This window comes from Nelusetta ayraudi, unplaced genomic scaffold (assembly GCF_046127955.1).
Source record: "Nelusetta ayraudi isolate G7.1 ecotype Tasmania unplaced genomic scaffold, CSIRO-AGI_Nayr_v1 ptg000004l, whole genome shotgun sequence".
Taxonomy (NCBI): Eukaryota; Metazoa; Chordata; class Actinopteri; order Tetraodontiformes; family Monacanthidae; genus Nelusetta; species Nelusetta ayraudi.
Genome location: NW_027466054.1, coordinates 1930680 through 1958044, shown reverse-complemented (window position 1 = coordinate 1958044; position 27365 = coordinate 1930680). Strand labels below are relative to the sequence as shown.

The 27365-nt window shown below is 43.1% G+C and overlaps 2 protein-coding genes across 4 annotated transcripts in view; both read left to right on the top strand.

Moving 5' to 3' along the window:
- rhbdl3 (rhomboid, veinlet-like 3 (Drosophila)) overlaps positions 1-19310 on the top strand; it is a 53286-nt gene extending 33976 nt beyond the window's left edge. For both annotated transcript variants that reach the window (XM_076043194.1, XM_076043186.1), the window contains 6 exons: positions 3650-3874; positions 4799-4947; positions 9318-9430; positions 14902-15002; positions 16426-16486; positions 17501-19310. In XM_076043194.1, the coding sequence (XP_075899309.1) occupies positions 3650-3874; positions 4799-4947; positions 9318-9430; positions 14902-15002; positions 16426-16486; positions 17501-17772 (921 nt within the window). In that variant the 3' untranslated portion in view covers positions 17773-19310. The remainder of the gene's footprint in view (positions 1-3649; positions 3875-4798; positions 4948-9317; positions 9431-14901; positions 15003-16425; positions 16487-17500) is intronic.
- A 1095-nt stretch (positions 19311-20405) lies between these two features.
- On the top strand, positions 20406-26836 carry znf207b (zinc finger protein 207, b). 2 transcript variants are annotated; one of them, XM_076042950.1, is made up of 10 exons: positions 20406-20562; positions 21101-21227; positions 21371-21509; positions 21638-21826; positions 21940-22015; positions 22170-22231; positions 22767-22906; positions 24754-25008; positions 25451-25607; positions 25991-26836. In XM_076042950.1, the coding sequence occupies exons 1-10, from the start codon at positions 20522-20524 to the stop codon at positions 26140-26142; spliced, it is 1338 nt and encodes a 445-aa protein (XP_075899065.1). In that variant the 5' UTR covers positions 20406-20521; the 3' UTR covers positions 26143-26836. The 2 variants fall into 2 exon arrangements, with proteins under 2 accessions (XP_075899065.1, XP_075899063.1); XM_076042948.1 differs by having other exon boundaries at positions 21937-22015.
- Positions 26837-27365: the final 529 nt, after the last annotated feature.

The following is a 27365-nucleotide window of genomic DNA, read 5'->3' as shown; positions in this document are numbered from 1 at the left end:
AGTGGGCGAAGAATGAAGCCTGGAAACATGTCAAAAGGGCTTTTTATTTTTTTTACATTTTTTACTGTTGTTCTCCCATCCCATTGGTGGCAGCCCGTCACGTGGCACGCCGAGGGTCGTGGAAGTGGGACAGAGAGGAATAAGGAGCGTGCATAGTTTCACCTTTTTTTCCCTCCCTCTTCCTGTTGTGCGCTTCTCCTCCGACAGCTCTGTGGAGGCAGCAACAGGCTGAACACTGAGAGTTTGTCAGGTCAGGCTGGAATGAGGTGACATGATTTATCAGAATGGTGCATTGCTCTGATATTTGGGGGAAACAGTTGGATAACATGATTGCAAAGTGAGCAACGTGAAAATAATTGTTGCAGATTATTGCAGGATTTGCTCCTTTTCTATTTTTCCCCAATTTTTTTGTTTCTGGGAAAGTTTATTTTCTGACATTATGGAGAAACATATCATCAGGTCAGGGCTGGTCACAGAATCACTTTTTTTAGCCATTTGTAAACAAGACAACAAGAAAGGGACCCATGCATGTCCCAAGGTCTGGTCTAAATCTAGCAGGTCCTAATGAAGTGGAAAACTTGAGTTTAGCAACTTAAAATTCAATCTAATAAACCATTGGACATCTTGTTGGAATGCTTGTTGGTCTTGGCTTAATAATAAAACGTATATTCTGTTAATAGTAAGAAAGTGAGCTGTGATTGTTGACAGTGCATTGTTTTCAACAACAAACCAATTTATAAGATTCTCGCTGAATTTTAAGATGAGTGCCCTTCAGTATCTACTGGGTTTGAAATGCATATGAATCCAGTATGTTGCAGTGCCTATGGTCAGGTAGATAAAGATTATAGTTCATAGGGAACGTGAAAGAATCGCAGCCTCCAACAACTTCACTGGCTGGTTTCTTTTTCTGTAATGAAAAAAAGTAAAATGAAAAAGTGAATGAGGTACAGATAGAGACAAACTGCGAACATCTTATTTGTCACGCCGTATCTTCCTTTCACTGCAGGTCGTCCGTCAGCGTGAGTGTCAGTAATTACCTGCTCGCTGCTCTGTCACATTTGGCACCCAGATTGCCACTCACACCCCCCCTCTTCAGCTCACATCGACTTCAACTCTGACATTCATCTTCCATCTGGCTGCAGCCTTGTTTAATGTTTTTAAGCCCTTCACTACCCTCTCTCCCTGTTTCCTTGCTCTTTATGTGTTGCTTAAGATAAAAACCTTCCCATAACTAATAATTCAAGAGGAGAAACTTCAAAAATATTCACCCTTTTTATAAGTTTGTGGCAAGAATCTTAACAGAAATTTTCGAAACAGAATTTGCTCCTTAATTCCACCTGCTTGTGCAAAGACCCTTCTTTTTTTAATGCATGCATACTTTCCATTTACCAAAAATGAACCTCCTGGGTTCAATTGAACTCTATTTCATGCACCTTCAACCACACGACTTGGTCAGTGTAAATTTGCTATTTCTAATTAAATTACACCCCGAGGCCCTAATTCCTCACATCAGTGACTGCTGTTTGAGCAGAAGGATCGCAAGTATTTTCAATTTGGGAGCTCACTAATAAGTTGTGTACAAGCTAAACGCTGGTAACGCTGTCTGTGTCTGTCAAAGCCAACATGTGCGCCTGTCCTGCTCTTTCCTGTCTATTTTTTTCCGCTTCGCCCATCTGTTCTCAGTTCATCCAGCCTATTTTCTGCCACCAGTTTCTCTTTCTGCTGATGTTTTTCTCTCTCCCCCATCCCTCCTGCCCCGTCATCATTAGTCAAATGGTGCCGCCTCAACACTCATTTCTCCACCTCACCTCCCCTCCTTCCTTATCTCCTCTCCCCTCGCCAGAAGGTAAACAGCCAGCGCCTCTTTCCTCTTTTGAGCTTTACAAAGAGGAGAGGAATTGCAGTCACTTCCCACCAAGAACTGACCGTCTTTATGGGCCTTTGCTGCCTGAGGGAGGTCCTGTTGTGTGTGTGTGTGCGTGTGCGTGTGTGTGCATGCCTGAGGTCTGGAAGTGACCATGGTAACCTTTAATTATTTTCCCACACTTTGCTGTGCCCAACACCGGCGCTGAAATGATTGTTGTTTTTTTGCAGACTCTATCTCTGACAGTGATTCACTTGGAGACGTTTAAACCTGCAATCAAACTGCCACTTCAGCCACCTGCTGATACCTGGATTGCACTCACGCTACCGTCTCATTCCGCATCCTGAATAAAAACATCCCTTCTCAGTATAACAAATTCTTTTGTTTTTGCCAATCATTGAACAGATAAACGAAGGCACAACCAAACACGTAATGCTAATAACCCAAATAGCCACGTTACACTAATCTATTGCCTTAAAATCACATCCACTAAGTGGCACATCAGGGCTTTCCGTATGTCCTGCAGACAATGAGACTAAAGACCAGCGTGCAGAGAGTAGTAACAGTATGAAAGGGAAAGGAAAGGAGAACGAGATCTCTACTGATCTGAACTGACACGCAACATAATCTGGTTCAAATCTATGTATTTGTTTTTGCTTTAAGTGACTATTGGCACTGCTATAAGGTGGAGTCGATATCCTTACAGTATTGTTTGTCCCTCCCCGTAAGTTTATTTGATCGTTTATCTCTCTTTCTACCAGGTCTTTGTTTGACCTGGTAGTAAAGCGAGGGGCCAGGTTAGATCCCCGGCCAGGTTGTACTGGAAATACAGCCCCAAACACACAAACATACAAAAGAGGATGTGTCGTGACAGGCAGATCATATCTTATGACCAATGAAATAAGTGAATCGATTGTGTGCGATTTTTGTGGCAACCCCTGAAGGGAACAGTTGAAAGGAAAAAAAGACTGTCGCATTGTATCTGAACTGCAATGTTAAATCTGCATAGTATGCATTTCGTTTGATATTTAATGCTGAATTGTTCTTGGATTTTGTCATACAGTCTTTGTATTATAATAAAATAATTCGATTATTAACATATTCTTTAAAAAAATATGATTCCTCTAACTTTAGTCATGCTCGTGCATTGAGGAATGTGTGATAGGCCCCACTGTACTTCTGTGTCTAAATTTACTCTGAACATCACAGCAAACAATTGATTGATTGAATCTTGTTTAGTATTAAAGACAGTGGCGAGAGACTTTAAGATAGACGATGTGAATAATGATGGTATGTCTGAAGTGCCTGCATATGTGTGTGTGTGTGTGTGTGCGTGTGCATGTGTATGCTCTCTGTGTGAGTTCATTCAGGGCTTTTGAGAATCATATATTTAGGTTTGCCAAAAAACAAACAGATAAATAAAAAGAAATCAAAGTGGCAGACGGGATCGATCATCCATCACCTCATGTTCTACACCATAACATTTTGGAATGCAAAAAAACAAATGATAAGATCAGTCTGTTTTTATATCCCACCGGAGGAAAAACAGTAGCAGACAGAGGGAGAGAAGAAGTAGGAGAGTCTCTGAGAAGATGAACAGCCTGTTTGTGCTTATAGTGCTCACTCTAGACATATGCTCATATGTTATGCAGTAAAGTTGCCTGTGTTTTCATTGATATAAAGTGCAACGTCGATGACACCAAGCTTATAGCGCCTCATCATAGTAAAGCAGAAACGTTTAGCGCCTCCTCTTCACCTTCGTCATGACTCTCCTCTTCCCGCTAGATGAGCAGCAAGCGCTCCAACAGTTTCCGGAGGGCCATCCTGCAGGGCAGCAGACAGCTGAAGGGCTGCAGCCTCAGGGACGAGGTGGGCCTGGGGATGTCCCAGCGGCTCATTCGACACGTCGCCTACGAGACTCTGCCCAGGGAAGTGGACCGCAAGTGGTACTTTGACAGCTACACCTACTGCCCCCCTCCCTGGCTCATCCTGGCCATCACCATCGCTGAGGTGAAGGCACACTCGGTCTTTCCAAGAATTCAACCTCCACTTTTTTCTACCGGCCTGCCCTCGTAGTGACAGTGGCTGCCACCCAGTGTTCTATTGAAAAATCCAGGGCTCCGGTTTTCATTTGGATGTTCTTTGACCTGTAAAAAACAGCCAAACATTTTGAGAAAAAAAACAAACCCTTTGTCAGCAAAAGGAGCAGTTTGTTACTGATGTACACTATTAAAAAAAACTACCTATAGTAGAACAAACTTTAAATAGTCAGTGTTTTCATATTTCAGATTGAAGCTTTAAGCATTTGTTTCAAGTTAAGTAAACTTAAAAAGTCTAGTTGCCCTCTTGGCCTTGATCGCCGTGAGTGCAGGTTTTAAATATTTTATAAAGACATCCATTCTTTCCATGCATCTTATTTTGTCATAAAGATAAAGCTCTCAACATGTTAATGTTTTATTCATGATAAAAAATGCTTTTGAAAATATTAATATCCTAAAGAGATAGTGATGTAATGTCATCTGGAGTAGAAAGTGGTGACACAAGCCCTATTTGTGTGATGTTGTCTCATCCCTCTGGGCCAGCCTTGCAATCACCTGAGTGCACGTGAATCTCCTTCTCCCTAGAGAAGCTAATTACAGATGTTCAGGATGTGATATCAGTCGCAGTGTCAATAAACAGCACCGCCGTAGACTAAAGGTGTCGTAATAAAATGGGTGTCTTACTTGAAAACAAGCCGGTAGATGAGGTCTCCTTCACGGGTTTGTTTTGGTGACCATCCAGTGCACAACTGCAACATGTAGTGGTGAAACTATTTAGTACATAGCTCCTTTAGACATGAAAGTGGGGTTTTGCTGATTCCTGATTCCCATGGGAGCAAATGGGATTTGTGAGAACAGCTCCTAAACAGCTTCCTCCTCTTGTGTGACTCTTCAGGTTGCTGTGTTCATGTACTATGGATTCCAACTGGACCGACTGGTCCTGCAGGTCTCCAGTCCATCGTTCCTAAAGAGTCCCTTACCCTACCACCCCCAGCTCCGTGCCCAGGCCTGGAGGTTCCTCAGCTACATTTTCATGCACACCGGGTGAGTTCACATCTCACCGCTGAATTTCTAATTATGAGCGTAAAGCCATGCTGCCATTTCTGGGGACACAGCTGAGTGTCTCCATCACTTTCAGCCTCCAATTTCTGGATGCTGGAAAGCCCTGAGTAGCCCTGCTTTGCATGACCTGAACTCACCCTCTAACTCTGACTTTCTGTCAGCAAGCTGATCATAGAAATTCTTTTTTTTTGATAAACTGGATCAAATGAGCAAATGACAATTAACTCGCTTTAGTTTTATTTATTTATTATATTCCAGAGTCCGAAATACATTCATTTCTGTTTCTCACATTTTTTTAGGTGAAGTTATTTAATTGTTCTTAATGTTGTTTTTTTCAAGTAATGATGGTGTTTTTTTGGTTGTTTTAGGGAGGACCAGTGAACGACTGGTTAAAGTATTTTTTGAGTCCCCATGTCCTCTCTGCCCCTCTCCTCTAATTGCAGCCCAGGTCATCTCGGTTTAATTACACTTCTGAGCAAACGCAGTCCCAGGCATTAGCTGGAATTAATAAAATGCTAATTTAATTATAAGGACCTGGTCTTGCCATTTGGGAGAGGGGTGTGGGGATGATAGTGCGCAGTCAGATGTTGAGCAAAAGGGACAAAAAAGGATATGAGATGTAAAACAGGCAGGGATTGCACAGGAACACCTTGTGATATATGGTTAGGGTCTGAGGGGATATGACTGTGGGAATTAACCGCATTTGGTAGGAAAATAGTCATACTGGTACCAGTAAACAACCAGTGATATGTTTTAAACTGGTCTATTTCTGCTCTTTCTGATAAGCGCAGCAAGTTTTTTCTTAGACTTAAAATTCTTGAATAAACCATCCATCCATCATCTATACATCCACTATCTCACCACTTTGCATTGCACTCAAGGTCATGGGGGTGCTGGAACCTATCCCAGCTGTCACAGGGTGATGGCGGGTCACAACCTGCACAAGTTCAAGGATCACAACCTGCACAAGTTCAAGGATCACTGCTAGGTCACATGGAGAAAGCAGCACACTCACATTCAGAGCTAAAGCCAAATTAGAGCCTCCAATTAACCTGATGTTGAGCTTGTCTTTGTACTGTGGGAGGAAGCTGGAGCATCTGGGGAGAACCCACGCAGACACAGGGAGAACATGCAAACACCACACAGAAAGACCCTGGGTTGGAAATAAATCCGAGGACTTTCTTTGTGTGCCCCATGTGAATAAACCCTGTAGAGTTAATCCAAGTTTGTCTACATGTGCGATTAATGATTCATCCACACTATATTCATACTGGTGGTGGTAAGCTATATGTGTAGCTTCCCTGGGCCAGACTGACAACCTGTGCCAACAGCCCCTCAGACCCAAACCCCCAGAATCCAAGATGGCGGCCCATTCATTTCAATGAAGTTGCTCACCCAGCGCATACGCCGAAAAAGTTTTAGACTTCTGCTCTATTGGACCCATAGAGCATGCGTAGTATTGTCACTTCCCATCATGCCTCTCTAACTCACATAATCTAGTTGACCAATCAAAACGATTCTGGTGAATTTTTGGGGGGATTTTCTTGCTGCAGTACCTCAAGTGACCACTGGGGCAAATCAGCGCACCACCATATTGCCAGTCCGGTATCCAGTTTCTATAATGCATCCATGCCCAGACCACCACCCAACATTCACTCACATCCATTTAAGGCAATGTGAGTAAAGTGTCTTGAGAGACTGGGATAGAGTGGCTTTGAACTACCAGCCCCTGTGCCACCATACCAGCACAACCAGCTAGCGTTAGTGATAGTGGAGACACAAGTCCCTCTAGCCATGTTGGGTTTTGGGTGTATTCATTGAAGAGGAAAATAAGATAAATAAAGCTTTATATAATAATCACAAATTCATTTTGTCTTTTTTTTTGTAACACCCTTGAAATATAGTGCTTCTCTCTTTTGCCTCAATAATTTCTGGGTTTGTGGCAGGTACAGTGTAGTTAAGTATATTGGCAGGAAAAGCTGCCGTGAGCTTCCAAGAGAGAACTGGATAGCATCTGTGCTTATAAGCAATACCACTTTGTACTACAGACAGTGCAGAGAGGGTGTGTGTGCGTGCGTGCGTGCGCGCGCTAGCTCGCACACGCACACACACACACACACACACACACACACACACACGATTCCACCCACACTTTGTAATCCCATCAACGGCTCAGTATGACTGATCCTGTTCTCTACGCTGAGACAGAGTGTAAATATTGTCCCCAAATCATCTCTGTTTTTTGGATCCCTCCCTACACATCAAGCTGAAAGTTCACATTTAAAATATATCACCATCCGGTCCCCAACACCCCCAAGTACAGCTCTGCATCTGCCCTAGTTTGTTTCTCCTTGTAAATAATGTAAATTCCCAATCATCTATCATCTGTTACCTGCCATTCTTTGCATATAGATTCGCCCTGCTAACATTCATGATGTAGACTGTGAAGGCAAAAGAAAACAGCTAGAAAGCTAACATAGAAACTTGTATATGTGCCAATATATGTGTTCTTGAAATATTATATTACAGAAGATTGGATCATTGATAGAAGTCATACAGGTAACAAAGCTGTTCGTTGCAATATTTTTGATGATGATCTTACAGCATCCTTTCCTGTTTTAACAAAACACAGAATATCAACCCTATCAAGGGCATTTTATTTATTTTATGGGTTATTATTTATTCTATAAAATCTATTTTCATTGCATACGACCTTCTTGTTGGCAATGACATATTTTAATGAGAAGCAGATGACTATCAGCAATTCATATCTGTTATATTCTAAGGGCACCAATCACTTGCTCATTCATTCACTCATCCATTCCTTCACTCAGAGTTCGGTTAGGCGTTTGCAGCCAGAACCAGCGACAGAAAAAAAAGGAATGAAAAGATTGAACCCTCCTCTTGTTGAGACACAATGGGACCTCTCAGTCGCCACAAAAACGTGCACACATCTGCCTGATGGTGCAGCTCGTCCCTCGCAGCCTCATTTGCGGAAGGAATAGATGGCCACTGTTATCTGGGCCGGAGTTGTCCCTCCGAGCCGATCAATATCCTGCTTTGTCCCCCTGAGCACTCGACACATCCTTTGTGTCCTTCTTGTGGTTGAGGGAACTGTGCTCCATCACACTGTGTGTGTGTCTGAGAAGGGATTTTGACACCTGTGTTACCTGAGTTTCCCAGGTTAACAAAGCTGCTCCATGTTGATTTTTTTTTTCTCATTTCAGATGCACTGACATGAATGAGGAACAGCTCAGGTTTTTTTTTTTTAACTTCTGTGAAGGTTCTCAGTTTGTCTGCTGTCCACTGACAAGGACAAAAGGAAAAAAACTAACACTCGTCCGTGTGACACTTTTGGTTCTTTCGTCCCTTGGAAAAATGTGAAGCAGAAGACAATATCGTTCAGCGAGGGAGAAATGACAGGGAGTCGGCGAGCCGGCGAGAGACAATTGAAAGGATTATGAGAGACTTAGAGAGGCAGAGCAGGCTGAGAGGCAGGATTATGCTCGATGGTTCCCCTTCTGGATTCCGCTGTGACATCCCAACGTGCCTGTTGCTGCCGACTGTTGGCTCGGGAGGATTTTCAAGCCGTGAAGGGCACCGGCGGCATGTGTGTGTGTGTGTGTGTGTGTGTGTGTGTGTGTGTGTGTGTGTGTGTGTGTGTGTGTGTGCCTGCCTGCGCCCAAGCTGTCCCAGTCGCAGTCATCAAAACACATTTTGTCCAAATCAGCTCATCTGCACCACTCTTTTCATCCGCACAAGGTGCATGTCTTTGTGTGTTGTTGTGTGTTTACACGCGACACTGAGTGCGCTGGTGTGCGTCGATGATAACGTGTCGAGGGCTGCAACACAGCGGTTTGATGAAGGGGCAGATGTTCTTTGCCGACGACCGTGCGAGTGTGTGAGATTGCAAGTGCAAGTGGTTTTAGGTGACACAAAATCCAAAAGCCACATCCAGTCCTGCAGTGTTCACACCCACTGAAGACATCAAATATATGAACAAGATGTATGTCATTATGCAGCAAAAACACACATTCAATAACTCTAAACACGCTTTTTATCAAATTAAATATGAAATATAAACGTGTTTGAGTTATTTTACACTTTTATTGTTTCCGATATAATTCTATGTGTGTTCATACCTAGTTTTGATGCCTTCAGTGAGAAACTGCAATGTCAATAGTCATGAGAATGAAAGAAAAGACATTCAATTCATGGGGTTTGTCCAAACTGTTGACTGCTAGTGTATATGACTTCATCTATGATCCAATCTTCTGTAATGATTTATATACATTTTATTTATCTTAACTCTTTTATATTTTCTCTCTCTGATGTTTGTTTGTTTTTTACAGGATTGAGCACCTGAGCTTGAACATGGCCATGCAGCTGCTGGTGGGGGTCCCTTTAGAGATGGTCCACGGAGCCGTGCGCATCGGCTTGGTCTACACTTGTGGCGTGCTGGCAGGTGTGTGCGTGTGTGTGTGTGTGTGTGTGTGTGTGTGTGTGTGTGTGTGTGCGAGTGCGTGTGCGTGTGTGTGTGTGTGTGTGTGTGTGTGTGTGTGTGTGTGTGGTCTCGGGCGAGCCCCTCTGTACTTGCTGGGTACATTTCCCGCTTTCTTCACAATCACACACACACACACACACATACATGTGCATACGTGCACAATGCAAAGCCCCTCGTTGATCCATCTACCTCTGGTGTCTTTTTCATGCAATTTTGTTTGACAGTGTATCAGATTACAGCCACTGCGTCTGATAATACTGGGCAATGAGAGAGTGTAGCCTGTGGAGGGGTGAGGGGCAGATGGCTTTGTGTTTCTGTCTGGGAGTGGGGGGGTTGACAGTGCCTCATCAACCCGCGCCCCCAACACACACACACACACACACACACACCCAGAAGCTCCAATAGTCACATATAATAGGGCCGAGCAAAGAGAGTCATCTCAGACGAACACACGCTCCCTTTCTCTCTCTCTCTCACTCACACACACACACACACGCAGGCACACACACACACACGCAGGCACACACACACACACACACATACAATAAAATCAGGATATGAGAAGAAGGGCTAAAGGGGCCACCAGCAGACGGAGGAAGACAGATGAATTTCTCAGTAGTAATAAGGCCATTGGGGTGGAAGGGCGGCTGGCTGGTGAAGGGCTCGGGGGGGATCTGGATGCGACGGACCCGCAGACGCTGTTCGGTGAGACTTAGCAGAAACACATTTAGCAGAAAAATCAGACCCGCAGCATAAATAAAAGTCACCTCTCCCCTCCAACATCCTCACCGACCTTGAGCACAAGTGCAATTTGAGTGTTATTTTTTTCAATTGAATCAGTACAAAGCCACGAAACCTACCCCCTTATACCCCCCCCCCCCCAAAAAAAAAAAAACAAACTCAGGTCCCCTCTAAAACTTATTTTGTTGCCCAGAGGCAACTCTCATTGCTGCTAGATAACTGGAGTGGAATTATTGGACGACTTTCTGAGATAAGAGTCGGAGATTTGGGGCGGTATGGAAACGTGATGTCTGCTGGCAGGCAGTGCCTGTGTGTGTGTGTGTGTGTGTGTGTGAAAGAGGGAGAATGCTACTGTCTGTCACTGATATCAGAAAATAGAGGAGAAGGTTTATATGACATGAAGCCCGAGCAGTTTTGTTTCATATTCATGAAATGATCTCTCTCTGTTTGCCAGTCTCCAATTGTGTGTGTGTGTGTGTGTGTGTGTGTGTGTGTGTGTGTGTGTGTGTGTGTGTGTGTGTGTGTCTGTGTGTGTGTCTGTGTGTGTGGCCAGTCAATGGCAAATGCCCAGGGGATAGCAGCTGTGATAGCCTGTAGCATTAACCCTGCAGTGAAATGATTGAAGAGGAAACAGACATAAATCACACACACTAATGCGAACAGCCGCGCTCCCCACACCAGCGCCTGCACACACACACACACACACACACACACACACACACACACACACACACACACACACACGCATCTGCTGGTTTTAATTAGATATTGACTACCAGCAATAGACATGAGGCACGCTGTGCTTGGCTGTGTTTTTGTTGTCGTTCTTCTTTGTGTGTGTGTGTGAGTGTGTGTGTGTGTGTGTGTGTGTGTGTGCGTGTGTGTGCATTTATTTTTTTGCTTGGTTTGTGTCTGACTGGGCTTTTCACTGGATTCTGTTGGCAGCAGTTTCAGTTCAGTTGGCAAGTGGGTGAAACTTGCTGAATGTTAGTTGTCTCTCAGCTTCTAGTGATGCGTTAGACACCACTAGCAACAGTGTGAGCTTAAAAAAATTGAAATCAGAAAATAAATCAGGTTAAGGACACTGTTGAACGCCTGGCTGAACATGTTTAGAGCGACAAGTGTGTCGATTTATACGTGCACACGTTTTATTGTAAAAGCTAGAAATCATGTCTCAATGTTTTCAATAATATCATTTTGAAAACCAAATTTTTTTGGGGTTTTGTAACAAAATCCCAAAACCAACTCAAATTAGAATAATAATAATTCAAAGAAGAACATATAAATACATGCACATACACAATACATGTGAAAATAAGGTAATTTGCACAATTGAAACCCAGACAACGTGAAGACAGACAAGAGAGAGGGGCTCAGCTGGTACATGCATGAGTCAAGGCAGAGGTCATAGGTCAAATAATGACTCGGAGAGAGGGTGATGGCCCCTTTGAGGCTCAACACACATGCTGACATTTTAATGGAGGCAATGGACTCCAAAGTAAACAGACGAGTGCTGCTGTGTTGCATGAGGCTTTTCTTGTGAATGGACAGCAGGAGAAAACGGAATTGAAACGCACCCAAAGTCACGCAAAGACACATGGATAGAAGGGTTGCTCCCCTATCCAGTTTGGAGGGAACACCTGAGAGTAATGAGCTGCCACTTTGGCCTTCGGGGGTCTGCTAAGGAACCAGGGGAGGCAGCATCCTCGTCCGTGTGTCTGTGCTCACACTGAAAGGAAATAATGTTGTTAAAGTGAGTTAATTACAAGGATGGAGGTCACACAGCCTCTTTTTTTTAAACCAGGTACTGCGAAGATGAATGAGTCATTCAGGTTCTCGACCGTGTGTGTGTGTGTGTGTGTGTGTGTGTGTGTGTGTGTGTGTGTGTGTGTGTGTGTGCATATGCTCTAGGACAGTGTTTCTCAACTGGTGGGTAATGACCCACTTTCTTTTTTTTAATAGGGGAAATAAACATATATATATGTATGTGTATATATATATATATATATATATATACATATATATATATATATATATATATACATATGTATATATATATATATATATATATATATATATACATATATATATATATATATATATATATATATCGAGAGAGAGAGCGAGAGAGAGAGAGAAAATATTGGGCATTTATTTTGCAGGACACACAAGTCGATTCAATATTTTTAATAATTTATTCACTAGACATGATAGAAAGTGGGTTAACGTCTTTATTTTTGTGGGATAAATTTGGGTCGCGACTTCATGATAAGGTTAAAAAAAAAGGTCCTGAGACTCCATCAGTTGAGAACCACTGCTAGAGGAGGAAAAAAGCAGAGCTTTACAAAGGTGCGACAAGAAAATCTTTTTCCATGCTTGCCCTCTTACATGTTGTAATGGGAATTTACAGCAAATTTGTAAAATATCGGCTCAATTTCAGTCTCCAACAATTTGAATACATGCTCATTCAAGTGTATTTGCTTGTTGTCTTGTTTGCAGTCGTAACGCTGAGTCTGTTGTAATGACGCCGCCCTGCTGTGCTGCAGTATTAGCGCACACTGCGACCAAGAGCACACGTCAGGGAAGAGGAAACTCTGTTTGTCGCTAAATGTCAGCTGCTCGGGCGTCGAAAGGTCTTTTCATTTCAATTTTAGTCACACGCTTCATCCCCACAAGGTTGGCGGCGGTAGTCGCCTTGAATAAAAATAATTGTGTTCAGTTGGCAGCTTTCAAGGTTCAAACGCCACAGTCGAAGTAATTAGACTCCCTTAATTATTTAATTTTGGACTTGCTACAGTGTGGCTTTCTGCTGTTGTGTCTGTTTGTGTTTTGACTCTGTGCTCTGTTTGTGCAACAGGGGGAGACTATACACAGCTGGATAATTGGATTTGAATAAGTACGTTACAAAATGATAATCGAGAGACATTTTTGTGATGATAGGAAAGACAATTTTTTTTGTTGTCCTGCGCCACAGCCTGGACATGCAGGATTCTTAAACATTAACATTCAGTGTTTGCCTTAAAAACACAGATCATTCCTTTTTCGGGACTTTTAGAAAATTGATGAGACACCGCTGAAATAAGTGGCAAGAACAGAAAATTAGAAAGTGGAGAAGTATTGTAATATTTAGTCTAAGACTGGCATGTCTTTTTTTTAATGCTACTCATTCAACAGTACTTTTGTAAAAAAAAAAAAATGAATAAAAAAAAGCCTCCCTGGTTCAATGAATTAATGCATATAGATATACAGTTTAAGTAATTGCTAAAAAAAAAAAAAAAAAAGAAAAAAAAAGAGCTATTTTGTTCTGGTGAAAGAATATGCAGAAGCTCTATTTGTTTTAAAGGCTTTGTTTCACTTAAACCCACATTTTGTGTCTGTTTGCTCTATTCATTAAGTCCATTAATGCCAGCAGATGAGCCTTTATGCCTTTGAAAGTAAATGCTCTCAGTGTAACGGTCCCAGTTTATCGAAAATGAAGTTAATCAGCCAGCCAGCGTCAGAGTGGGCCGATGTGATCCCCTGTTCCAGCAATAAAAAGATCCGACTGCGAGCCGATGCAGACACATCGCAGGCCAACGGTGCATCTCACCTTTTGACAATCCTGCAAACAGCCGACTGCCAGACAAAAGTGAACCGAATCCATTTTAACAAGGCCTTTTAACATCTGCACTCAACAGCCACTTTGTTAGGTACAGCATTCAGTTGCTTGTTGTCAATCACTCGGCAACAACTCAGTGCATTGAGGCGTGTGGGCGTGGTGAAGACGACCTGCTGAAGTTCAAATCGAACATCAGAATGAGGAAGAAGAGGGATTTTTGTGATGTGGAATCAACCTATTTTATTAGGTACCCAGTGCTGGCAATGTGTACCTAATATAGTGGCTGGTGAGTTTTTAAACAAAGTGTCGAGGGGCTTCGGTTTAATCAGTGATCTCTTTGTTCAAATCTGGTTGGAACAGCAGGTTGAGGTGACTCTCCGTTTCCCAAAGATTTGAATTTTTGCTCTAATCCCTCTAAGCCCGTGTTTGAGTCGTATCAGCGGCATCAAAGGACGCAACATTTCGTGATATTTCGCTCACAGCGGCGAACCCACAGAGGATATTCCCCTGACTGCTGCTCCTCTTCTGCTCGCAGCTGTCACAGTCTCGTTTTTAGCAACAAGCGCGGCATTGCACGCCGCTGTAGACTAACTGTGCGTCAGCGGGAAGGAGACAGACGGAGGAAGAGTCGAAGGGACGAACACAGAGGAGCGTTTGACCTTCAAAATGTGACAAATGAGTTCAGAAATGCAGAGCCAAAAACCAGTGCAAGAAAATGTTCTTTGGATCTACTGGATGTTTTAAAAGCATGGTAACACGAAACTGACAGGTTGTGTTGATGTCGATTGCCTTACGGGTTCAAGCAACTCTGTTCCATGTTAAATCAGCCAAATGACTGTTTGCCATTCTGTGTTTCATACCCTGACTGAGCTAGAGCGATATTCATTTCTCCCTTAAATGTGTCGTTGTCCTTAGCGTTAGCTAAGCTAAGACATGTAATTTGCAATTTAGACACAGAATTTGAATGAAGCAGTGGACGATGAATATTAGTAGGTAGTAGATCGAATATCCCCAGTCTATGTTGTGTTTCCGGGTATTTAATAGCACAGAGTGCACAAAAACATCTAAAGCTGCTTTTCTTCCATGACCACAGGCTCTCTGGCGGTGTCTGTGACCGATATGACAGCTCCAGTGGTGGGGTGTTCCGGTGGGGTGTACGCTCTGGTCTCAGCACACTTGGCCAATGTGGTAATGGTAGGTTGTTTTTTGTTTGTTTTTGACTGATGAAAATAATTCTCACTTTACGCTTTTGTACTTTACTTTAGCCTGGCCACAGGGGGCGATGTTACATCAGAGAAACGGGTGTGATGTATGACTGTATGACCTCGTACTGTTTCCAAAAAAGTGTTTGGAAAAATTGGCTGCAGTTGTATTTGTCCTTGTGCGAGGGAAGACGTTCCATTGCAAACTGTGATATGGAGTAATGTTTAAAAGTTAAAGGTACAGTGTGTCAAATTCTGCCATCTAGTGATCAGATTTTAGATTGCAGCGCTCGTTCGCTCACCCTCCCTCTCCCGAGTTTGCCAGTGAACTGCGGTGGCCTGCTTGCACAAACCTGGATTCCTCGTCCACCTCCTTCGGTGGTTTATTTGAGGACACAAGCGTTCACTTTAGATATGAAACAGATTATCTGGCGGCCTGGATTGTCCACACCGGGCTGCCTTATAAATATGGTGATGCAAGATGGCAACTAACCAGGAGCAAGACACTTATTGCTCCTTATGTATATTCTTATACATATATATATGAGATCTGTTCTATGGGTAGTAAAATCAAACTTTTATTGTACTGTGGGTATACACTTTTGTTAATGTCTTTATGGGCAATATATTAAGTTTTTTACCAAGATGAAGATCATAAATCAAGCCAAATATTACACACTGGAGCTTGGGGCAAAGCTAAGCCTCTTGGGGCACATTGTGCTTTCACAAAAGCCTCTTTCTTATTTCTAATGTGAAGTTGACACCCAATTCTGATAAAAGTGATGCTACAGCGCCCTCGTCCCTTTATCTTTCCCAGTCGGTGTTTTTCATCTTGTCTTATTGCTCAACAAATCCTAAGATCAACTGGCAGGTTCTTAAAAACCTTTCCAAGATAGACAAGGAGGAATCTTGCCACCAGGCAAAAAAAAACAAAAAAAAACTCAACATTAGTATGATTAGAATATATGTAAGCAACAGTCCATCTCGATCTTGACCTGTGATTGGTCACAGACCCTTTTAATAAAGGACGGTGAATCTCCATGATGTGCAGCAGAGGACTCCCAGATCCTCTGCAGCAGTTCAGGGTCATTGTAGAGGAGTTTGCCTCCCTTCCTCCTCCCCCTCTCTCATCCATCTCCTCCTCCTCCTCCTCCTCCTCCTCCTCCTCCTTCTCCTCCTCCTCTTCCTCCTCATCCCCAGCCAAATTCACATTATCTAACACAAAGGGAACAAAATGTGGCTCAGAGCATCCCAAGGCCTTTCCAAGCTGATGTGAGTCGAAGCAGAAGGAAGAAGCTTCTGATCTCACTCTGTGTCAGAGTGCGCTGTGTGTTTTCGAAGAAGGATTCAAACCTGTAAACTTTCTTCTTCCGTCTAAACAGAAATGTCTGTCTCTCCTTCTCCTCTCTCGGCAGAACTGGTCGGGAATGAAGTGTCAGTTTAAGTTATTCCGGATGGCCATGGCTCTGATTTGCAGTAAGTCTTGAAAGAAGGGTAACGGTAATTCTCTGATGCAGTTTCATCCACTAGCATCAGAGATACCTTATAGATAACGTTTTGGCAAAGCAACATGGTTTAAATTTCTCGGCACATTTACTTTTTGAAAAAAATTCTAACTTTGAAGATCAGCTGAGACAAGTGATTTTCTTTTTCAATTAATTTTCAATCAGTTGACAAAAACAATGTGTGGCAAGTTGGCAGGATGATAATTTTGATTGATTATAAAAATAATTACATTTAAAGTACTTCATTATGTTCACAATAATGACTGAATACAGCTGGATTGCATATTTGATTATCAATGAGGTCCACTTGGCTCATTTGGTTCATTGTGTGACTACTGCACAGTAGCTGACACGTGGTTGTGCTTCGTCTTGACCAATTCATCCTGCACTAGAAATGTGGCTTTGAGTCAAGAATTCAAATTACACCAAATCTATAAGCTTTCATCGGCACAGTCTGCCATTCATGTATCTTTTTTTAGGAATATATTTGATAGAGACCTCACTTGACCTTTCTCCACAGAATGAGGGAGTGATTGACAGTGACTGACTTGTAAATTTTAATTAAAGGGTCTTTCAACAGGACAGAAAGCTTTCAATTTGCTTTTAGTGACAACACAGAAAGATAAGAGTCCTTGTTTTGTTCATGGGTAAATTGTGTTTGATCCAACTTCACATATTTAGATTTAAAAAAAAAATCTGTTTTTCTATCTAGACCACTTCTAGTCAACCCAGTATCGCAGTTACAGGCAAATCAAACAACTTTAATTGTGCTATACTTACAAAGTTTGCTCAGTTGCATTACATACAGTGGAAAAAAGTGTTTGTGCCCATGTTTGTCACACCTAAATGTTTCAGATCATCAAACAAATGTGAGACAACACAAGTAAAGCCAAAATGCAGTTTTTAAATTAAGGATATAATTATTTAGGGAGAAGATACTCCTGTCTAATCCGGTCTTTCTGTTTCTCCCCCTGCGTGTTGACAGTGAGTGTGGAGTTTGGTCGGGCGGTGTGGCTGCGCTTCTACCCCCCGGCCTTTCCTCCGTGTCCCAACCCCAGCTTCGTGGCTCACCTGGGGGGCGTGGTGGTTGGTCTGACACTGGGCGTGGTGGTGCTGCAGAACTACGAGCAGAGGCTCCAGGAGCAGTCCCTGTTTTGGATCTTCTTCTGCGTCTACACCCTGTTCGTGCTCTGCGCTGTCTTCTGGAACGTCTTTGCCTACAGCCTGCTGGACGTGCGACTGCCGCCGCCGCCATGACTCGCTCGCTAGAGGCCGGAACAGGTCGCCGGTCCCACTTTATTCCTCTTGCAGGAACATCTCGGCCACCTGGGCTAAAACGAGTCACATCAGCTTCCAACATCTAGCGCTATGAGAGGAGACACCCGGCTTCTGCTCCGATCACACCTTTTTTCAAGCCTGCCTGCTGTTGTCTAGATTTCTGTGGGACGCTCCTCCAAGTTGCCAGAGACAAATTTTCTCGCCAACGATCCCCGACGAATGAGCAGCCTTGAGAACAGGAGGACGGAGGAGCGGCGCTATCGGCCCTAGCTTGATCTGCCTCATCCACCTCAGTCCAACGGTGCCTTCTCACGGAGACATCAGCCTAATGAAAGTATCTCTGCACAGTTGCCTCTTAAAGTCTCGCAGCACACAACGCACTGCGTTAGAAAAGCCCGCCCCCCTCCAGAAACAAAAAGATCTGTTAACGACCAAAACATTTATCAAAAAATGAGAAGTAGGCCGATTGAGCTGATTTGTTTTGCCACTGTCAGAAAAAGTGGACTGCCACACGTGAATGTCTGGACCAAACGCTTTAGGTGTGATGGTATTTTAGAGATGAGACAATGACAACAGGCAATTAGGCCATATTCATTTGTGTGTGTGTACAGATTATAAGCAAAATAAAAGCATCAGTGCCATTCAGATGTTCAGCTTTCCAAAATGATGCCAAACAGCTGTTACAAAGGGCCAAGGAGAAGAGCACATCCCCTGGCAAGAGTTGTTTTAGTGTCAGAAGAATCATTCTAATAATCATCTCTGTAAAAAGTAGCTGGAGTGTAACTGAAAAGCATGCTGATCTCTAAGGAAAACTCTAAACACACTTGGGACGACCCAAATATGCATTTTAATCTTTTGACTTGTACTTCCATGACATGATTTTTTTTTCTTTTTTTTTGCAGTGGTACAGAGTAACACCTTTATTTAATACCCTAATGAAAATGATTTACTGACAGGTATAGTTTGTACTCTAAATAAATCTAAGCCTATTACTGCTTTACCAACCATAGAAGAGCACACATGCCTGACCGCTACTTCACTGGGGGGCTGAAGTCGCTTCACTCCCACATCAAGAGGAAACAGGGAGAGAGAAGCAAATTGATTGGCTGTCATCCATTGCTGCCACAGCTGAAATTCTTAATTGATTGGGAGGGAAAGTGACCTCAGCCCTGAGCTGCAAGTTTCAAACTGTACTGTACTTTTACCTCATGTTACAGTTTCGCACAAATGTTGTTAAAATTACAAACAGGCCAATATTTTAACATAAATTTACTGTTGAATTTTTTTTTGTATTTGATGATATTGATATATCGTGTAAATTGTTTGGGTGGTCTCTGTTGTGACATGTTAGCTGTACGTATCCTATTTAAGAACTGCTTGGAGATGGTCTTGGATTGTACATAATAAGGGCTATGACAAAGAATGAGTGAGAGGTAAATTGCTGATATTTTAACATTGTGCATATTTTGTAGATTTGATATATGTACATAATAGAGTGCATTAAACCGTTTTATACATGCAATAATCTGATTCCTTTTCCCCAATTTTTCCTCGTTTTTAATTTGGCAGTGCTATTATGAATCAAATTGAACATTAAATCGTGTTCCAGCATATTTAAAGGTCCTGAAAATCTGACTGCGAATCTTAACCTTTTTCAGGGGTGGTTAAAAATACACATTTTGCAGGCAGATTAAGGTTTTCAGGGATTCAAATTCCACCCAAACTGTTTTATCTTGTTACAGATTGTACAATATATGCGTACCTCATGATAGCGCAATAATGAAAGAAATTTCATGCCAAAACAGCCTGTTGCTTTTTGAACCAGGCTGACACCCACAGCACATGTCAAAATGAATAATGGAATGCATGAGCCTACAAAGAACAGGCATAATTCTTTAAGGTGACAGAATGACCACACAGCCTAATGAAAAGATCACTACGTGGCCAGTTCAGCTGTGCTTCTCCTTCATAAATCTTCAATTTTGCAGCTAATCATTCAGCTTGGCATGAAAGAATAATGGTGTTGCGCGAGGGAGAGAAAACCCAGCCAAATATTTGCAGTGACTCTGCATCTGTTGCCAGAAAGAAATACTTTTCAAACAATTTTGCTTAATTTTACATGCAAATGTATTTACGCACAAATCAAAGGGTCGTCCTGTAATTAATGAATGAAAGCTATTCTTCATTAAATCGCCTCTACATCTAGGAATAAACAAAATAACGTCCACGTCCATGAACTCATCCAGCTATTGATTGACCTTCTAATTTTTTTTATTTTTTATTTTTTTTGCCGAAATCCATTGCTGACGCCAGCGAGTTCCCATTTTTTGATACGCTATCGCCATCTAATGGCCAATAATCACAATAACATGTAAATATACATAACATATATGTCTGTAATGAGGCACAGTATAAAAAAACAACAACATCGGTTTCGTCCCAAAATATATTATGATATTGTGACTTTTGACGGGTTCTTGTAACGGCAATATAGTCATGGTTTGGCTATTTTACAACTTGTCGTTCCGGCTTTCCGGTAGCGACTTTTTCTCTAAGAAGGGCGTGTCTATGCTGTGACGTCACCTTCTGCTCTCGCGAGATTACGATACTTCCTCCACTTCGGCGCCATTTTCGGCGTTGTCACGGGACTACAGTATGCTGCTATTAAACAGATAATAAGGCTAGTGTTTTCGACTCGTAAGACCCCCGTTTTCAGTATTCCTCAAGAATGGGACGTAAGAAGAAGAAGCAGATGAAGCCATGGTGCTGGTATCCTTTTGGCGTTTTGGAGGGTTTAAAAAACAACAACGACGACGACGAAAGGCAACATGAAAGGCTGCGGTGTTGCTTGTTAGCTCGACAAAAGACAGGCCTCAGCGAGGCTCTCGGCTGCTTTATCGATCTGCTCTGGCTAACGTCGTTTAACATGCTCGATTGGAATAGCTTTGATATGATTACATTTTTATAACCTTATAAGAAATACCACAACATATATCGTATTGTAAAACGTGTAAATGTGTCGAATGAATATATATTTCTACGCCTGCTTCGACGTGAGCTAGCTGTATTAGCTGACGGTCTGTCATGCTCTGTCCGTTCAACCTGTCCTATACAAACTGAACCTTGTGTTGTAGCCATTAAAATGCCCGCTGTCATTTTACATGGATCATTAAAGACCACGTGGTTGTTTTTTAAAAAAAATATATACATATATATATATTCTAATTGAAGCTAATTATGAGTACAGAATAGCGTTGTATTTTTTGTTGTTACTATCATTTTGTTGTTCCTTAATGCCTTGCTCAAGGTATTGCAACCGAGACTTTGACGATGAAAAGATCCTCATTCAGCACCAGAAGGCAAAGCATTTTAAATGCCATATTTGCCACAAGAAGCTGTACACTGGTCCAGGCCTTGCTATACATTGCATGCAGGTTGGTCGGTTTTCTCTGTTCATTCTAAATGTCGTGGTTTCATGTTTAAACTCATTCGACTTGAAAATAATAACCTGTCTGTTGTATCCCTATTTTATCTTCAAATTTAAATGTGTTTTTCCACTGACAATTTCGTATTTTAGGTTCATAAAGAGACTATTGACAGCGTTCCAAATGCAATTCCTGGAAGAACGGACATAGAATTGGAAATTTATGGAATGGAAGGGATCCCAGAGAAGGACATGCAGGAAAGAAGGCGAACATTAGAACAGAAGTCACAAGGTTCGTACTGGGACTGATGTTCAGAGCCGTCATTGCGGTGTTAAAACTGATTATATGTGTTTTAATCAAATACATATATTGGAGATTGAGATGATTGATTTGCTGTCCTTTTTTTTCCCTCTCCCCAGAGAGTCAAAAGAAAAAGTCCAACAACCAAGACGACTCTGATGAAGATGACGACGACGATGACGAGGCAGGGCCATCGACGCAACAGATGGCTGTGGTCCAGCCACAGCCAGGTTATGGCGCTCCGATGGCTCAGATGGGAATGCCCCCCGTGGCTGGCACGCCTGGGATGCATCCGGGAGGATACCAAGGTAAGAAACGCTCATAACGGCTAAATGGATTGAGTCTTTTTGCATATTTTGCATTGTGGGGTATTTTGATATGGACTTCATTCATTCATTCATTCATTCATTCTTTGCAGTAGGAATGCCTCCGATGATGCCGGGTGTTCCTCCCATGATGCACGGCATGCCCCCTGCCATGCCTGGAATGCCCCCAGGGTAAGGACTCACTCGCTCGCTCGTGGACTGCTATGAATTGTCATATGCCTCGTCCCTCTCACGAACAAACCAAACCTACCCTAAAGTTACCAATCACATGGATGTTTAAAGTAGTCATAGCAGGTAATAATTATGTCCTACTGTTTGTATGCAGCATGATGCCCATGGGTGGGATGATGCCTCCCATGATGCCTGGAATGCCTGGATTACCACCTGGTGAGTGTAAAATCCTTTGTGCCGACAAAAATAGTGTTTGGGCGCCTCATGTATTTGTGAGGCACTGTTTTGCACAAAGAATCAGTCGTAAGTCCTGAAGTGCAGTTTATTTTAGTGCAGTCACCAACATTTACCCGCGCGCTGCACGCGCACTGTTCCGTCCCGTTCAGAACTGGATGTTTCAGCAAGATGACCTCGCTTGTAATACAACAAGAGTACAATCATTTACTTCCTTTGAATGTCTTATTAGCAATAAACAATCAAATAATTTCAATTTGTTTGCCTCATGACGCAGGCAAACATTTTGAAACACAAAAACTAACTTGCAAATACTGACAATAATTGGGATTCATTCAAACGTGGTTGTTTCTAAACTACTGTGCTTTGCAATACGCAACCAGTGAAACTTCAATAATTCCTCCTATTAGCAACATATCTAGAAATGATTGCTTTGGCTTTTGCCATTTTTTCCTTCCTTTTTGTGCAAAGCCACAGATAATTCTACATTGGTCCCGATGTGTTTGGACTCTTTCAGGAATGCCTCCTCACATGGCCCCCAGGCCAGGGATGCCCCACATGGCTCCTGTCCCAGCAGCCGGAGCCATCCCCAGCCGGCCGGTAGTCCCAGCAGCCCAGCCTGCTGTCGCCAAGCCACTGTTTCCCAGTGCAGCACAGGTGGGCAGCCTGCGGACCCCGCTCCACCAGTCATGTGCACAGTTGTACTCACTCAGCCTGTTCCCTTCTGTAGAAAGTGGGAATCAGTGGTTTTGTCTTTTTGTGTGACTTGAATCATTCTATGAAGCCCCGCCCATTCTAGATTTGGTATTCAGCACAGCGTTACTGTTTGATTAATTTCTTTATTCAACAAAACAAACTCGAGTATGTTTTGTTCTCCTGTGTCACTGCTGTGGTCTCCTTCTCACCATGCTGCAGATGGGCTCTGGTGTTCATAGCAGCACAGCAGCTGTTTCCTCTCCACCTTTAGACCTTCAGTCTGTCTCCTCCCAGCCTTCCTTTCCTAACACGCCTCAAGTACGCTCACAGAACCGGGAATGTGGCACCTGCATGTGGCCTCCGCTTTTAGAACAGTGCCAAAACTCTTCTTTTGTGAAAAGGGCTGATAACTACCCGCCTTTGCTTTGTGAGCTTTGCTTTGAGCATCTTGAGCGCGACGCTGGCGTCAGAGCGCAAATCACCCCAGAGGACAAACAGGGGGGGATTAGTCGTCTGTGAGCTTTATTAGTGCGCATGTGCTTTGACATGGACAAAATGAGGGGGAGGGGTGGTGGGTAATACCCTTTAGAAGCATGCACTTGACTTTGTGATTCCATGTTTGGTTTTACTCAGCCAGAACCAGAGTAGCCGCTTGTTTGGTTCTAATGTACTCTACAGTAGTAGCTTTACTTGTAGCTGCTGCACTGAGCCATACAAATCAATACACACCCAAACTGAACCTGCCGTCTAAGAGCAGATGTACAGTGATTTTTGTTTGGCTTTTGAGCGGTAAAATATTTGTATTTTTTTATTGTATTTTTTTTAGTACTGTGTATGACTGTTTTGTTTAGTGCATAGCAATAGATTTTAGTTAGATTTATGGTCACAAACAGTGTGCGAAATACAGGAGGGGTCTGGGGAGGTCGGACCCCCGATTTATCCTTTAGACCTCCTGAAAGCCTCAAAGCAAAATTTTAAGGCGTCTCATATTTTATCAAAAAGCTAAAAAAATTAAAAAAAAATTGTTATTGTCCCTAATGGTCACTAAAATGTTCACTAAGATCACCCGGATTTTTTTTTAAATGTTACCCACAAAAGGGAGAAGGGAGGGGCTTTACACCTTGCAGCAGAACAAATAAAGGTTGATGTTACTCTGATGCCAAAATAGCTACAAGGTTGCATTCCATTAAATATTGTTATATTATTATAGGCCTTTACATTGGTATTGAGTTACGATCGAGAGGGTGGGAATATTGACAAGTATTTCGCACACTGGTCACAAACTCCCCTCAAGTTCATCAGCAAAGTAAGTTTGGTTTGAAATGTTCATATGCAAGGGTTCCACTGAGTTCCACTGAGTTCCACTGAGCAGTCCTGTATTCACGCCAGTGTCTCTTGTCTTTGCACTACCAATCAAAAGCTTGGACACACCTTGGAACCAAATGCCATTGTTTTTTAATCTTTACTACTTCCTGCACTGCAGATAGATACTAAAGACATCACATGTATGAGCAAGATGTATGTCATTTTGCAGCCCCTTAAATAACGAAACATGCTTTTTATGACAGGTGGCCATTTTGAAGAATTTAAATATAAAATGTATTTGAGTTATTTTACACTTTTATTGTTTCCTATATAATTCCATGTGTGTTCAGTGAGAAACTGCAATGTCAATAGTCATGCCAATGAAAGACAAGACATTGACTTCATAAGGCTGTGTCCAAACCTTTGACTGCTAGTGTGGGTAAATATCTTAAAATGGGCCACGCCGCCAGCCCGCTAACCCGTGTGTGTTGTTGTGTGCGCAGGCCCAGCAGAGCACCGCCGGAGTTGCCTCGTCAAACTCCCACGGTGCCGCCGCCGCCTCCTCCGACCCTCCCAAAGCAACATTCCCAGCCTACACTCAGTCCTCTGTCTCTTCCTCCTCTTCGGCCTCGGCCTCCTCTAACCCCTCTAGCAGCACTGTGGCCAAGCCCCCCGCCACAGTGAGCAATAAGCCTGCCACCCTCACCACCACGAGTGCAACTAGTAAGTTGATCCACCCAGATGAGGATATCTCGCTGGTAAGTCACTCCAGCTCTCCGCTTTTACCTTTACACAGTAAGTAATGATTGATACATCATAGAACATATTGAGAGAGAGAGAGAGAGAGAGAGAGAGAGAGGCAGGGGGAAAATGATTTAAGAAATGAGGTTTATGTTATAAATGATATATTACTATTCTGGAACATCCGACTAGAAACTCAACTAGATTTCATAACCTGACTTTTCCCAGTCGTTTCTTTTTTTCGCGCTTGTGTCGGAAGAGTCTGAACTTGAATGTCCTCAGTGCTCGCCGACATTGGTACCCTCCTCCTCCTCCTCCTCCTCATCGTTAATTATTATGACTGTCATCATTCCTGGTGCCTGGGTCTCTGTGATCTCTGCAAGGGGGGCGTGAACCTCGCTGCTGTCGTTGTCGCCCCGAGCCTGAGTGTTTGCCCCGTGTGTCCCCGTCTGCCCGCAGGAGGAAATGAAGGCCCAGCTGCCCCGCTACCAGCGGCTGCTGCCCCGGCCCGGCCAGGCCCACGCGGCTGCTCCCCCCGTGGCGGCCGTGGGCGGCATCATGCCCCCGCAGCAGGGCATCCCGCCACAGCAGCCGGGCATGAGGCATCCCATGCATGGTGAGAACCTGGCCCCTCGGGCTCCCACACACACACACACACACACACACACACACACACCGGGACCACTGCGGTGGACCCCCCCCACCTCCACCTAGAGTTCAGTTAGTGTTCTTCACTATAGAAAGAAAGATGTTTATCACAAATTGTGTTTTTCCCAGCCCAAAATTTGGTTCTTCATTAAGAACCAGGAGTGAACGTGTCTGACTCTAAATGCTGTCCTACCGTTACAAGTGGCCACTAACGCTTCATTTGCCATTTGTGCAACACTTTTTTTTTTCCTTTTTTTTAAAAAAAAAACAAATTTACTATTTTTCGTCTAAAATCAGTTTACCTCCATTTCCCCCTCCGCCCTTCTGACCTCATCCATGTGCTCCCTGCAGGTCAGTATGGCGTGCCTCCCCAGGCCATGCCAGGCTACATGCCCGGTGGGATGCCTCCATATGGGCAGGGTCCTCCCATGGTGCCCCCCTACCAGGGAGGCCCTCCCATGGGCATGAGGCCGCCCGCCATGTCTCCGGCCGGACGCTACTGAAGCAGCAAAGCCGCCGCCGCCGCCACCACATTAGGTTTGAGGTTCACACCTTTCTCTCATCCTTGTGCTTTTTAAAGCGAGCTGCTGCTGCCACACAGCAGCCAGACCTTGTGGCGGCGAAGAGCAACATTTATTCGTTAGAACACGTGATGGACATTAAATGTAACTTCCTCATTGGAAAGAGAGAGAGAGAGAAAAAGCAGCCTAAACACCACATGCGATCCTGCAAATTATTCTGTTGTCATTCTATTAAAATGTGAGGATATCTTTCCCCCCCATAGGTTTCACTCAGGTTAATAGGAATGAAGTGTGTTTAAAATGATTCATGATTTCTTTTGAAGCTGCTGGAGTTTCATGAACGTACCAACTCCTTTCAAAAGGCAAGTTTCTCTTGTAAACATTTGTTTCATTTTGATTTGTATTTTTTTGTTTTTTTTTGTTTTGTTTTAGATTGAGGCCCTCACAGCATGCTTAATGTGCTGTTGGACCTGCGTCCCCAACCTTGGTTGGTGAGGGTCTCAGTGAATGAATATGATTCCAGCTAAGTAGTGTCAAGTACTCGTGACTCATCAGTCTCTAGCTTTATTCTAATTTCAGGTTTGCTTTTAATATTTTCCTGGTCATGAGGGTACCTGTATGCATCCTTTGTAATGTTTTATGGATCTGTTGTAATAAAATTCATCTTGAAATCCAATGCTGGTTTGTCCTGACGTGCGCAGAGGTGAGTCACGAAGGTTTGTACCAGTCTTGACTTTCTCTGCAGGAATTTCCTCAGGCGTTTCAAACCCAAGTTTGCCATCATCTGCTCCTTTTGTGGCAGCCACTGAACTCTTTAAGAGCCTTAGAATCGTCACTATTCGGTTCAGAGACGTGGCCCACAAACCAAGATGTTGGCCAACTTCTGGTTCCAGATGTTGCATGTCACCTTGTAATGAACAATGACCGTTGATGCTATTTTTGAAATAGTGATCTCAACAAAATAAAATGAAATAAAGCAGTTGTTCCTGGTTCATCAACTATCTGTCTGTACATGCATACTGTACTTAGATATGCATGAACATGGTCAGGTAATGTCCAGCATATTAATGATATAGTGAAGAGCCAAACCAAACAACCCAGCAGTCCAGTAGCTCTCTGTCAAAGGCCAGCTCTCCAACTGCAGTTGGTTTAAGTCAAACATTTTTGCAGTTCAAATTTTGAATTTACAACTTCCACCATTCCCC

What these genes read in the sequence shown, in the direction of transcription:
- znf207b (XM_076042948.1), top strand. Translation starts at nt 20,522, where the DNA reads ATGGGACGTAAGAAGAAGAAGCAGATGAAGCCATGGTGCTG. An exon ending in ATTAGAACAGAAGTCACAAG is followed by an intron (nt 21,510 to 21,637) that starts GTTCGTACTGGG and finishes CCCTCTCCCCAG; the next exon opens with AGAGTCAAAAGAAAAAGTCC. An exon ending in TGTTTCCCAGTGCAGCACAG is followed by an intron (nt 22,907 to 24,753) that starts GTGGGCAGCCTG and finishes TTGTGTGCGCAG; the next exon opens with GCCCAGCAGAGCACCGCCGG.